This window comes from Oryzias latipes, chromosome 4 (genome assembly GCF_002234675.1).
Source record: "Oryzias latipes chromosome 4, ASM223467v1".
Lineage (NCBI taxonomy): Eukaryota > Metazoa > Chordata > Actinopteri > Beloniformes > Adrianichthyidae > Oryzias > Oryzias latipes.
This window is the reverse complement of record NC_019862.2, coordinates 4,125,883-4,140,175: the sequence shown is the minus strand read 5'-3', so window position 1 is coordinate 4,140,175 and position 14,293 is coordinate 4,125,883. Positions and strand designations below refer to the sequence as shown.

General features: G+C 40.9%; 2 protein-coding genes across 2 annotated transcripts; both read right to left on the bottom strand.

The window, feature by feature from the left end:
• Window positions 1–1,875: 1,875 nt before the first annotated feature.
• LOC101174079 (serine--pyruvate aminotransferase, mitochondrial) lies at window positions 1,876–7,116 on the bottom strand. Its single transcript, XM_004085865.4, has 11 exons — window positions 6,767–7,116; window positions 5,249–5,441; window positions 5,013–5,077; window positions 4,839–4,939; window positions 4,699–4,769; window positions 3,989–4,073; window positions 3,820–3,918; window positions 3,677–3,746; window positions 3,253–3,348; window positions 3,049–3,177; window positions 1,876–2,983 (listed from the first exon to the last, which is right to left on the bottom strand). The coding sequence occupies exons 1-11, from the start codon at window positions 6,923–6,925 to the stop codon at window positions 2,876–2,878; spliced, it is 1,176 nt and encodes a 391-aa protein (XP_004085913.1). The 5' UTR covers window positions 6,926–7,116; the 3' UTR covers window positions 1,876–2,875.
• Window positions 7,117–7,975: 859 nt separating this feature from the next.
• LOC101166435 (allantoinase, mitochondrial) lies at window positions 7,976–12,735 on the bottom strand. The gene is made up of 11 exons (XM_023954023.1): window positions 12,461–12,735; window positions 12,238–12,389; window positions 11,330–11,444; window positions 11,103–11,249; window positions 10,981–11,026; window positions 10,668–10,761; window positions 10,399–10,585; window positions 10,166–10,304; window positions 8,691–8,863; window positions 8,590–8,622; window positions 7,976–8,520 (listed from the first exon to the last, which is right to left on the bottom strand). Exons 1-11 carry the CDS (start codon window positions 12,605–12,607, stop codon window positions 8,356–8,358), a joined length of 1,398 nt encoding a protein of 465 aa, XP_023809791.1. The 5' UTR covers window positions 12,608–12,735; the 3' UTR covers window positions 7,976–8,355.
• Between the last annotated feature and the right edge of the window lie 1,558 nt (window positions 12,736–14,293).

The following is a 14,293-nucleotide window of genomic DNA, read 5'->3' as shown; positions in this document are numbered from 1 at the left end:
GGGGTTTATTTCTGAACAAATACATTAAATCAACATAAATGTGTTTGTAATTTCATTATTTATAAATCAGCCACGTTTTCCATGATCAGAACACAGCAGATTCATAAATAGTCTTTGTAAAAATGTTCATATTTATCATGTTTTTACTTTGACAAATAGGTGTCATTCTCCGCGTTTAATAGAAGTAGTTCGCCTCCACACCAGGTGGTGGCGGTAATGCGCCACTTTGTTTCCGTGTCAAGCGCCATATGAAAACACCCGGAAGAGAAAAGTAGTGAGCATGGGTGTCCGAATTGCTTTGAAAATTCAGAGAACTATATAGAGAACTATATAATGCCGCACTATATAGGGTTTTAGTAGTTAGGGGTTAGGGTAGGAATTCGGACACCAATAAGTTATATCACTAGAGGAGACATCACATGATTCCTCATGGGACGAGAGCACCGCCATCTTGGTGAGGTCAAGTCACTGCTGCAGTGCATGCATGTAAACACATTTTTTGCAAAATGGCAGTTCATTGTGCAGGTTTCAAGTGACAAAATCGGAGAAATGAGTCCACGAAGGAGAAAGGCATAATATTTCACAGGTAAGTATTTTAATTCTTTCCTTTTAATGTTGCAGGGGCTTCATTAATAGAACAAATGTTTTCATGCATGATGCTGCAGGGCTATTATTATCAACATGTAGGCATGATGTACGTATAATTTGTTGTCGACATAAATGTAAACTTTATTTAGTCAAACCTGTATACAGCATACTAGGACTAGGCTAATATAGTAATATAGATTTATACATTTCTGACTCAGTGACTGAACTTTTCTTGCAGGTTTCCAATGGATTCAGACTTAAGGAAAAAGTGGGCCTTAGCAATAAAAAGAACTAACCCAGATGGATCACTGTGGTACCAACTAGCAATAGTCTGGCTATGTTCAAAACATTTTGTGGAAACAGATTTTGATAAGACTGGCCCAAACTCTTCGCTTGAAACCCGACACCATAACATCTGTGTTACAAAAATTGATCACTAACATGAATCAGTAAATCTATTGCTTTTTTAAGGTTAAATGTGTTGTTGACCTTTGGACTTATTGTTGACTTATTATTGATTTATTATTACTTTCGATTATTATTGACTTATTGATTTATTATCATTTATTATTATTGACTTACTAATGATGTATTATTATTATTTATTCAATATCATTATTATTATTGACTTATTTAAATATTGTAATTGCTTATTATTATTATTGACTTACTATTGACTTTTGGGCTTTTCTAAAAAATTTAAATTATATGTCAAAGAGGAATAATTGTAATAATTTTTTTTACTTGTAAAAAGTCCTGCTACTATGCATTTTTCATTAAAGTTTGAGTATTTAAGGCTGACTGTTTCTCTTATTTAACAACAACAAATGATGTTTATATATGAATTATATACATATTATATATTTCTATATATGTATAAATATATAGAAATATTAATATGTATAAATTATATAAATGGTACTTAGATGCCACTAAAGGCTATAGAAAGCATTGTCATGTGGGCGCCGTTGACCTCACCAAGATGGCATCACGCTCCGCCACCGTTGGCCAGGCTTCCCAAGCGGGCGTGTCTCCTCTAGCGATATAACTCATTGTTCACATGACAGGTTCATGACGTAATGTGACAGATGAACTTCAAGTTATTTGAATGAAAGGAAGATAGATAGATAGATAGATCGATAGATAGATAATCTTTAATTTTTACAATATTGGGGAAATGTAATCAGTTTGCCACCAAATGTGTAGGTTTTCCCGCTTAAAAATACCTCTAAAGTTCATAACAGATATACCTCAACTAGTAGGATAGGAGGGAAAGGTTCCAGGAAATGACATTGCACAATTTTTAATGAAATAATTGGTAAATTCGCTCAAAACTACGCTGATGACACTCAACTGTACATCGCTTTGTCTCCTGATGACGAAGAGTCGGTCAACACACTCTTAAAATGCATTTTAGACATTAAATCATGGATTCCGGTGGCCGACAGGGCTCACACTACATACAAAAGAAAAAAACGCAATGGCATTACCCTCAGCACAACGGAAATGAGGACTTTTTTTTTCCTACCGGCGGGAAAAAAAAATTTCAGTTTCAAACTATTCAGTGCAACGGAGTTTAAGGGCCACCAAAAAAAAGTAAAATTAGGAAATTTAAACTGTAAATTTACGAGTAGCACACCCACTAAACTTAGTTGAACAGGTGAGCTGAATGTTTATTGATAACGTTCCAAATGTTTGGTAGCTCATTTGTTTGATTTACGATTTATTAATGTTTTATTTATCGATGGGGAGTTTGTGGGATCTCTGCAGCCCGATGAAGCCATCGCGGACTGCGTCGGTATTGTTGTGGAGTGGGGGTGTGTACGTGCTGGGGACCGCGCGTGCATGTGTGAGAGGAGGACCTTTGTTAGTTTGAGATAAACTCCTTTATTGATGTCCTTCAGTGTACAAGAGAAACTGTGGAAATAAGAGAATTCATGTACAGTGTCATTTGCCTTAAAATGACAATAATATTTTTTGTGAAAATAAACAACAATTTAGACTTTTGTGCATGTTTGACACCAGACACTGTGACTTTAAACAAAATAAAAAAAATAATTTAAATATTTTTAGAAAGTAGCATAAAAGATAAAATAGAAGAACGTATATCTTCAACTATCTTCAAATAATCGATAGGGATTCGATTTTTTTTCACTGGAAAACGTAAATGAGAACTTAACCTCTTGACCTAAACAAACAAACCAAAATAAACATACTGAAGCTTTTAGAGTTTATCACTGACCCTATCAGACAGCATTTGCAAGGCAACAGCTAAACCAAAGCCTTTTTACACTTTGCTCCTGTGACAGTGCTCCAGGGCGTCCTTCAGAGCAGCCAGCACCATGTCCACCTTCTCTTTGCTGCTGTTACATCCCATCAGCCCCACACGCAGCACCTGAAACAAAAAGCCAAACGTTTCCATAAGTAAACTTAAACAGTGACCGATGATTGTTCTCTTACCAGACCAACTGACGGTCCCAGCCCTCCAGAAATCTCCAGATTATGCGTTTTCATGATGTAGCTTGTGACTTCTTTCCAGTCGTATCCATGAGGAGCAACGATGGTGGTAACGGTGGGTAGCCTTGCATGCTGTAGCAGAACAAGTAGGATTTCCTGTTGGATCATCGACAGCTACAACCTCTACTTGTTGTTTATAAAACTCACCTTTTCTTTGACAAAAAGCTTGAGACCCAATTTCTCCAGGCCAGCATAGAAATGCTCTGCAGCATTTTGATGCCTCTTCCAGGAATTTTCAAGACCCTTGAATAAAAAAACATGATAAGTTCTGACATGACATCATGACCTACTATTTTACTTTCCTAAATTCAACTGATGGCAAGAATGATATAAACTAAAGTTCTCATTTTAACATTTTAACTTATAAAATAAATAAAAATGTAATGTTGCAAGGAAGCGGATTAAGCGTACAGATCCAGTTTGGATTATTTTCTGTCTCAGTGTTTTCTATCAGAGAAAGAATAGACTTTTGTCTATTCTGTTTGGTTTATGTTATCTCTGACATATTTAAGGGTTATTTAACTTATAGGCCAGTGATCAATGTATTGTTGTAGCTCTGAAGTCCATTCACCTCTTCAGACAGGACAGCCAGGCTCTCCCTCAGGGTGTAAAAAGCGGTGACTGGACCTGTGTGATGATACCTGTGGACAGAAGAAGGCGGCGCAGTTATTAACCGCCAGGGAATGTAGAATTAGCTGGAAAATGATGTCCTACATTCTTGATGGCTTCTCATCACATCCCCAGTAGTTCGCAAGCCAATTCAGATCGAGGGAGAATGACACAGGCCTTGTTCTCCGGTTGAATACTTTTTGGCTGTGGAAATTTTGCTAAACCGTTAATACATAATCTCTGCTTTAAAAGCATTTGTGTGCTTGAGTCTCACCAAGCTCTTTCACTGAAAGAAATGGGTGCTGTTCCAGGAGGAGCATTCAGGACCTTTTGGGAACCAGTGTACAGGATGTCAATGCCTGCAGGTGCAAACATTTACACTGTAAGGGGCTGTCAGGGGAGACAGGTGAGGCCTCACCTGAACCCTCTGGAAAAATAAAATTAAATGTGTGCAATATAAATCAGCATTTATAATATGAAATTCTGGATTTTGAAAATTTGTTTATTTAATTCTTAACTGTTTCGTGGGAAAGACTTTTAAAATGTGTACATTTTTTCCCGAGTTGAGGAACAGACTGCACAACCCCACACCAAATGGGTTGATCCATGGAGCATACCATACCAAGGCACAGAGCTTTTCATGGAGAATGAAAAACTAATAGCTATTGGAAACGAACCGAGACCACCTCCAAAGATGGGTCAGAGAGCGGTTTCTGGTCCCGGACCAGGGTCCGCTAGGGTTTATTAAGACAGGAAATTTGTTACGGATTATCGGGAAAAAGAACTCTGGTTCACTGTCAGCGAACCAAATGTGTCCGGTCTGAATACGCCCTTAGTGTCAAAGGTTGCAGAGCCCTGGCATTATTTAGAAAGTATCTCCTGATCCTAAAATTATAAATTTGACTCCAGATTAGCCATGTCTCATCAGTCATGAATTTTAACACACATCACAATAAAAACAATATATTGCTCTCATTGGCCAACCTTGCTGGTCCATGTACAGAGGGGTTCCTCCAAGTGAAGCCACAGAGTCCACAAGCAGCAGGCAGTTGTACCTGCAGAAATTGATGAGAGCTTTTTAGTCTGTGTCGTTGCTCATGGAGACAAAGGGGCGAGGGTCTTACTTGTGGCACAGCTCTCCTATTCCATCTAAAGGATGCAGGACTCCAGTAGAAGATTCTCCATGAGCCAAGAAAAACACCACCGGCCTGTGTCTTGATAAAGCCTGTGACGTTACAATGACAGATGACGTCCGGACATTTTCACAGGGTCACTGGATAGTGGAGAAACAACAGTACCTTTTCAATTTCTGAAATTGTTAAGTAGCCACCGGGAGGCACCACTAATGTGTTTACCATGGCCCCTGTTGGATTGAAGCACATAGACAGTTTACCAGAACAGAAATAAATGTGTTTTGTATTCATTTCAAGTAAATGATGATCGGAAACAAGTCCTTCTCAGTCTGTTTAACACAAAAGCCTCAATGTGTAACCACTCAAACCAAAGCTTTTCTGAGTTCTTTGGACTTGCTTACCAATCCTCTCTGCCATGTCGGCAGCGCGCTCTCCCCAGATGCCGTTCACCGCTGCCAGCACGCTCTCCCCGGGCTCCACAGTGTTGAAGATGGCACACTCCATTGCAGCGTGGCCTGTGCCACTCACGGCAAAGGTCATCCTGTTACGAGTCTGAAAGATGTACTGGATTCCACTTTTGATTTCATTCATTATCTGTTTGAAACAAAAATATACAGCTTTGGCTAAATCTGCATTGGAAAACCAAAAGATACACTTTTCTTTCATCATTTCAACACACATTTAAAAAAAAATATATTGCAGCTTTATTCTCATGCGGGCAACGGTCTGAACAGTCTGTCTAGACAGTCAGACTTGCTAACAGGTTGTCAGAGTGAGAGCTGTAAAAAGAGCAAATGGCTTTTAAATGACAAAAATGATCAGTGATGGGAATAAAAGCTAATTATCAGCAGAAATGCAAACACAAAGAGAAGGAGCAAAGGAACAAAGGTAAAAATATCTAAAAAAAGAAAGTGTTGCAGTTCCATCGAATAAAAACCAACAACTAAAGCATTTCTTTATTAAAGAAAAAAACCCAAGTGATTCAAACAAAATAAAAAACATATTCTCTACATTTTTCCTCAGCAGCTGAAAATCTCTAACAGTTGAGATTAGCAATAAATATTTATTTTTACTTTTTTTAAAGCTTAATTAGAAAATACAACAAAGTAAATAAATAATTTTTTTTTACATCCAGTCATTTTAGAAACAAAGACTTTCAGAAAATAATCAAACGGTTCCAATGACAGAAAACATGTTGCATGTGTCATGGTGTAATATCATGAAATTCTTTCACAGTTGATAAAGAAAAGGACTAGAAAGAGTAAAATGAACAGTCCACGTGGCAAGAAATCTCCATATCTAAATCAAGAAGGATTCCTCTCAAGCTTTCAAACTGGAGAAATATAAGGCAAAAAAGCTAACTGGTAAATAGAATTACTAAAATATATACGATAAATAAATTAGCACTTATTCTCATTTTTGTTACCTAAGTAATAACAATGAATGTCAGTCAAACTTGTAAACAATCGTTTAAATTTAAAATAACATCAATTAATTAGACCGATAATAGTGCAGAGTTGAGTTTTGAGTTTTTTTTAGTCTTAAATCAAGTTTTTCTATTTTCAAGCACATAAAGCAAAATTTTAACTCATTTTAATTATAATTTAATTTTTTCTACATTCTACCTTTCAATGAGACAACAATTCTTGTTTTGTGAAAGGTGTTAAGCAAAGAGAGGATAAAACTTAAGACCTGGTAAAATATCTTAAATGTCTAAAACAAAAAAAGGTTTTAAAGCTTTGCAAGATTTAAATAGTTTGCAGTGTACATTTATCAATAAAAATTCAAAATTAAGGATTTTATCTCTAATCAAAGAGTACAATAGTAAGGGGAGAAAATGGCTTAATGTGATTTTATGGATCCTCTTGTCATCTCATTTGATGGAAAGTTGAAATCATCCGTCAAACCAGCGGAATTACCTCAAAAATCTCTGGATGCATGTGTCCAATGACTGGTTTGGCTCCAGCCTCCAGGATACGTGGAGGAACATTGGACGGTCCTGGTCCAAACATGTGGCGCTGAGGAACCACAAAAGGTTTCAGCAGGCATGATGGTGGCGGTATGGAGAGGGCCGACATGTTCTCTGCAGCGCAGCGAGCTCAGTACGGTAAAAGAGTCGTGGAGGCCAGTGAAGAAGCACCTCAGGCGTGCACACCTCTCTGAACAATGACACAAAATCTATGACACTTCCTGCTTTTATCCACCTTTCGCTCTGTCTGGACAGCATGTGCTCAATTGGAGCGGAGGAGTTTTTGCAGATAAGGCAGTTCTCATGCGTCCTTATGCGTTAATCATTGACAAGTGACTCTGCAGAATCCAGTTATTGCTTTAGCCACCTTCAATCTGGAGCGTGCATAACCTTTACTGTGATGCTTTTAATACAGTTCAATTAGACCTACTGTAACCCTTGTGCTATCCTAGGCACTTTAACGTTGGGAGTGGGGTCATCTAGACCCACTAGACAGTGCTCTGAACCTTTTTTCTTCAATGTTTTGTGATCTTCACTGGTGTCCATGGATTACATGAAATCTTTCCACCTTTATCCACCTTTGTCATGGTAGGGAGAACACGTCAATGGAAGGGTGGGGTCATCTAGGATAGCACAAGGGTTAAAAGACGTATATCATGCAAAATCAACTTTTTGAGCTTTTAAGTGTATTATAATTTTTATTTCTAACTATAAACAACCCCAAAGCAGTATTTTGATTCATTCACGCATCTCTGAGCATTCCTCTAAAATCCTGCAATCTAATCACCAGCCCCTCCCAAATCCACAAAGTCGAGTGGGTTCTCACATTCATACATATGAAGGTGAAGAACAGCCCCTTCCAGGAAGAGTCTGTGCTGCCAGCACCGCCTCCAGGCTAACACACACACACACACACACACACTTTCTCTGCTGAGCTAGTGGTAATCTGCTAAAACACTTTCCTTTGATATGCACTATATGCAAATCCATCTTTGCAAAAGTTGGGATGTTGTTTTCGTGGGCGAGACGCAGACACGCTGCCGAGGCGGGCTCAAGGGTTGACCCCATGAAATGGGCGGCACCCACTAGGAGAGAAAGGCGGAGCCTCAGAGACAGAGTCCTCTTAGTTCTGGGTAGGAAAAGGAGCTGCAAAAACAACTAATGTTTCAACAAAAAAAATCCTTCTTTAGTCTGCCAAAGGTCATTTACAGTGTATGATCATACATATGGATATAGTTTACTCTGACAGGCTTAAGTGTAGCATGATGTTGACCCTTTAATGTACATGTAATTTACACAGTTCCAGTGTTATGCAGCCAAAGCTCTCCGTGACCGTCCAGGGAAATGTCACAAAGAAACCCAATCAAACCAATGGGGTGTGGCTTTCTTTTATAAAAGACCAAATAAAATAATTATCTTTGTGGTTTTTGTTCTTTTCAGGAAGTTCTTATCTTCTTTCGTATTGATTTGTTAAACTTTGTTTTCATGGAAACTTTCAAGTGAAGACTTGCTGTTATCAGCAAACAGTGACGTTTCTGGTCACAGCGTCTTCTTGTGCTTCCCAGCAGATTTGTCCTCCTCAGTGACGAGGAGGAGCCTGCCCAGAGGTTGAGGGTAGAAGCAGCCGTCTCTGTACACCAGCCGCCCCCCCAGGACTGTGGCGTGCACCAGCCCCCTCAGTGTGAGCCCAAGGTACGGTGTCAGCTGCAATTACAATCATCAAATTCATTTCCATCTTAAGATTTTCACATAAAAATGTTTTTTGATGGTTACCTTGTTTTTATGGTGGATGTTGGTTTCTTTGATCTGTGAAGAACAGCAGATAAAATCAGGCTCATTCGGTTCCACACAAAGGTGGGGTTCTTTACACCAACCTCAAATTCTCTCTCTGGGTCCCATATCACCAAATCAGCATCAAACCCACGGGCAAGGCATCCCTTTCTGTTACCCAGACTGCACAGCTGGGCAGGTTCTCTGCTGAGGAACCTCACAACATCTGGCAGCTGGAAACCTCGCTTCCTGGCTGAACCCCAAAACAGAGGCAGGCCTGAGAAACAAGACATTTCAGTTGAAAACTAGCTTCCTGCGTTACCGTTACACTCACGAACTTCACATGTTAAACTTTGGGACAGAGAATGGCTGCAGTCCTCCTGGTGTCAGACTTTGACCACTCTCGCCGTCTGTGGCCAAACAGTAAATGATTGCCGCTGTGAGCCCACCATGACCTGTGCTGAGATAAATGAATGTGGGAAAGGTTACAGCACATAGCAGCAAACCCACCAAGAATCAAAAGTAAAAGCCTAAAAATGAGATCCACGTTTGATTTTTCAAAATGTGTTTGAGCAACACTGAAGTTAATCAGAGCTGAGTCAAGTCCTGCAGCGGAACAAAACCCCTTTACATGTGAGGACACACAAACACCATCAGATGTATGTGGAGCTAGAATTCAGAAGACATTGCAAATTTAACCACACTCTTTTAGCAGTTCTTATTAAGGGTTACATGCATTGAGCAGAAGATCTATCCCATTTTGATAGCAGCATCCAAATGATGCAGCTGAGGAGTGAAGTTAAAGTCCCATTCCAGTGAAAACTGTGTTTTTGGTGTTTTTGACATGTTCTTGTGGCATTTTTCTGGGGATGGAGAACATATTGTTGTTATTCAAATTGTTGTGAATCAGGAGAAGATGAAAAATGCCGATAGCTTGTAGTTGGTGTGTAAAGACCACAATCGGCAGGGGCCACAAGCTCCGTGCTCCGCTCCATTCTGATGCATCAACTTTCAGACAAATGGACCCATGAACGTCTTTGTTTTCCTCGTCTGAGCTGGAATCTGGATCTAAACTGTACGGCTGGATAGATGAAAATTTATTGCCTTTTTTGTCACACCCCAAATGTTCGGTTGGGGTTGTGAGGGGCAGGGTTAGCAGGACGGGGAGGTAAAAAAAGGGATGATAAGAACTTAACTCTGGCTTACTCTGCACTAACAGTCCCGCCCACAACTCAGAGGTGAATTTCAACATAACTCTTGCCACTCTGCAGAAACTATGCCCTAGCTAACTATGCCCTCAGAGTGAGACTTCAAAAAGGAGACCAGTTTCCGTCAAACCAAAAAGACTAGACTAAATAGGCTGAGGATCTGTGGGGCCGCTTATCCTCCCTGACGTGTTATCCTGCATGTCCACTTCATCATATATGTGCAAGTAAATACATCTACATTTGTATGATACATGTTTATGTATGAAAGTGATTTTTATGGGAAATCTAAACAACTATTAAATTGGACACATCATTTCTGATCTTTTCCCTTTTTTGTTGCTTTTCACTAGTAGAAAATGGTGCAACGTTACCAAACTGTAAAGATGAGATGCCTCCCCAGGCCTGCATGAAGTCCCCAAAGTCCAGCTTCTTCAGATCCGGTGTGCAGGGGGAGTGATCAGAAACCACCATGTCGATCAGTCCTCGCTTTAACGCAGACCATAACTGCTCCTGGAGGGGCAGAAAACAAAGCCCTCACAGACTAGATGTGGCAGGAGACAGGCTCACCTGCGTGTCTTCTGCAGATTAAAGCAGTCTGTTTAACCTGGTTAGCAGAGCTTCTAATTGGGGGGCAGCACTTGAACTGTGTGGCCCCTGCAGGTATGCTTTCTGCACACAGGTTGAGGTAATGATGAGTCGTCTCCACTGTCAGAGGAGCTCCGGCCTGTCGAGCCTCCTCGATGAGCTCCAACGGCTCAGCAGAGGACAAGTGGACGATGTGGCATCGAACTCTGTGGAGCAGAAAAGCGTTAAACAAGGGCAAATTCTCCATCGAGGAATTACTAACGGTTATATGCAGGGTGCTGTTCTCACCTGTACTGCAGACACAGGTGGATCACCGTGCGAATAGCCTCCACCTCCATAATGTCAGGCCTGGACTGCAAAAAGGTGGAGTACCTGCAGGAATCTACCGCGGAGAGAAGGTCATGGGAAAACATTTGGAAAATAAATGCTTTAAAGAGAAGTTGTCACATAGTATCTGGTTTAAAATCTAACTATAACGCAGCAGGACTGTGACTAACTGACCAGGAAGCAAAGTCCATCCTGGAAGAACATCTCACAGCTCTAACTTGCCAAAAGTTAGTTGCAAGTGCAACTGAAAGACTAAACTGCAGTAAAATGATACCTGAGATCTCCTCAGTTTTCTTGTGAACGTCCTTCTCTGCATGAAACTGCAGGAGAAAAACAGATTTTGTGTCAGTCACCTGGATTTTGGAAGAAAGTTCAAAAGCGGATCTGGAGATTTACCAGCAGGACGCTGCCGGTGCCCTGCAGCTGCTGCATGGCCGTGTGCAGATCGCTGTCAGCCACATGAGGGAACTCGTCAACTCCACTGTGGATGAGGAAGCATTTGAAGCCAGCCACTCCGGCCTGGATCATGGGCCGAAGCTCAAGCTGTAAGGAGACGTTTGCTGATCTTAGTCACATTCAAGCTTAATGGTATTTTTCCTTTTCACTAAATTCCCTCTCAGTACCTGATTTCCAGGGATCACACCTCCCCAGAAGGCAGTATCCACAAAACACTTCCCTGTGGCCTCTTTCAGCTTCTCCTGGAAGTTTTTGAGTGTTGTGGTTGGAGGAATGCTGTTTCTGGGGAAGATTTGACCAAAACATTGAAATCTTTGCGGATTTTGTGGGAGACTTTTTTTGAGGAGCATGAGTTGAAAAAGCAGTTAGACAACACTTAATATTGTGTATGAATCAAATACAAATACACACTTAACGCACTTTACAATTTTTTTCCCTTGCCAGAATTTGTTTCCCCTGTTTCTGGCATTGTTGGTGTGTTTCATAGCACTCGTGTTTTGCCCCAAAAAGCGTAAAATGAAGGTGGATGTTTACGATCTACTTTATTCTGCAGCTTTTGGGAGTTAAAAGTCATATATGCCTTGTATTCCACGTATTCTACGTTGAACAACGATAGCTTTTTGTGTTTTGTCTCAGGTGGGAGGGTTCAGGCTTCCACGGAATAATAATAATAATAATGCACACTTTGGCAGCCATTAATTTACTTAATCCACACCTAACAGCCAATCAGAATGGAGTTTTCTCCCGGACAATGGTATAAACCAGAAAAAATGCACCAGGACTGATGAGATAATTCCCACATCCTAAAAATGTTGCTCTTGAGAAGTTTGTAGAATTAGGTGTCAGAGAATTAAACCTGAGTGTCAGACACAATTACTTACCGATAAAAATAGTTTGAATTAAGTCTTAAACATCAAATAGTACCAAAATTGAGATTAGAGCAGATGAAACATGATAACCCTATAGGCTTCCAATGCTTGTGCTGTTTTCTGCTGGAAGAACCTTTGTTGACTTTACACAATCTAGTGGCTTTGATAACAGCAGTCAGTAAATGATTGATTTCTGCTGGACGTACAGGGGCATGTCCACAATGGTGGTCACTCCCCCCGCTGCAGCCGCCCTGGTTGCGGTCCAGAAGCCCTCCCAGGAGGTGCGGCCCGGTTCGTTCACATGAACGTGGCAGTCCACAATTCCTGGCATCAGCACACTCTCGCCCACGTCCCACACCTGCATCCACAGAAGGAGAGCTGGATCAGGACTTGGAGTCTCAGAGACAGGAGGGACGGAGCGGCACTTACCTCACAGCCAACCTCCTCTGTCAGGGCGCTGCCAGAGAGGATCTGGTGGATTTTCCCATCCTTTATCACGACCACAGCAGGACGCACTCCATCACCAAACAACACTCGCTTACTCCTAACAGCCCCAACCAGAGAACCCAGCTCCATGTCTGTTCTAACTCAGTGATGTTGAGCACTGCAGACTCTCTGAACTTTCAACAACTCTTTGACAATCTCGGAGGTGGAGCTCAGGCACCAACCGCCGCTGTCCAGGTCAAAGTGAAATGGGAAAAACAGTTACACAATCTCTGGTGTTTAGGCAGCATGCATGCGTCCAAAAACGGCTGAGTCAATTAAATGGGTCACTCGCCTTTTCACATGATGTTGATCTGAACCAACCAATAGAGACTCCTTCAAAGAAGGAGCACAGCTCAATAAAAGGCATGGGCCAAGTGAAAAACGAGGAATTTTAATCATTTCTTGTATCTTCTACTTTTTGACCAAAATAAATTCTGAGGTATAACTAAAGGTTTGTGAAGATTTCACCTTAGGTGTTTGCCTATGGTGTACTTTGTATTCAGTGACATGTAACACCACAATCTGTGGCATTATTAGCAAAAGTCTTTAGTGTGGCAGGAGTCAAAGTTACTGTCAGTTCAAGAGAAACAGTCATGGACTCAAATGACTGTGGATTAATTTTTTTCAGATTAATCGTGTAATTAAAGCTACGGCCATCGTTGCATTGCTCACAGATGCCACTGACCCTGACTGTGTTTGTACTTTTTGGCAAAGGCAAACTTTAATATTTCCTATGTCAATGGGAGGTATTTGTTAACCATGTCCACATTTCTAACATGTTCAGCCTGAGCCAGGGATTCATGTGTCAAAGTTTCACAATAGTCTGATAGAAATTGTGCGAGCAACAGGGACACGCAACTTTTGCAAGCTTGCCTTGCTAACGCCATCCAAAAATACAAGTTTCTGATTCCATTTATTATTTCCCCAGTAGCTCCCCAATGATGCTCAAGGAGTTAGGGGGCGACAAGGGGGGGGGGGGGGGGGGGGGGGGGGGGGGATTCAAGGTAGCCAAGATCAAAGGTCAACAGAACTTTGGCTGTGATTTAGTTGTGGTCGTAAACTTAACCTGGTGGTTTGTGTGTGAAATTTTGTGACGATTGTTCAGACAAAAGGTTTTTCCCATATTGTGGCAACAAAGAAAAATTGCCAAATTTCAGTCTTTGCCACAAAATGGCCGCAAAGCCATAGGTTGCGTGATCATCCCAAAATAATTGTAAAACTTCTTTTCAATATCCCGACACATGTGTTTTGGTTTATTTGGTTGATTTTGACTTTCTTATTATTATTTTCTTCAGCCCCATATTAGATTTTGGCCTTGATGTGAGGCATCGGTATTGATTCTGTCATAAGTGTATTTTCACCAGTTACTAGGTGCATCCAAGTTTTGGTGAGTTTTTGAGACTTTGGCAAGGGCCAAATATTCGCTCAAAGTGTCAGTATGACAGAAGAATTATGAAAACAAACTGTTCCTTGCAGTGGGTATTTCCACTGAACTAGTGTTCAGTGGAACGCCTACCCCTAGAACAGTGGTTCCCAAACTTTTTAACGCCACAGACGCCGCATGACGTCAGACAAAGTTTTCACGGACCGGTCTTTGAGATGTGGCGGATGACTAAGCTTTTATTTTGAACGGACCCACTTCTGGGTCCTCAAACTCTAAGAAGATTGGATACTCAAAACTGAGTCCAACTCTACTAAAGGAGTTGGGTTTCAGAGTCCAAACTGTGCATCAAGAGTATAGCTGTCTAAAGCTGCAGCTAGATTGTTAGCATAAAC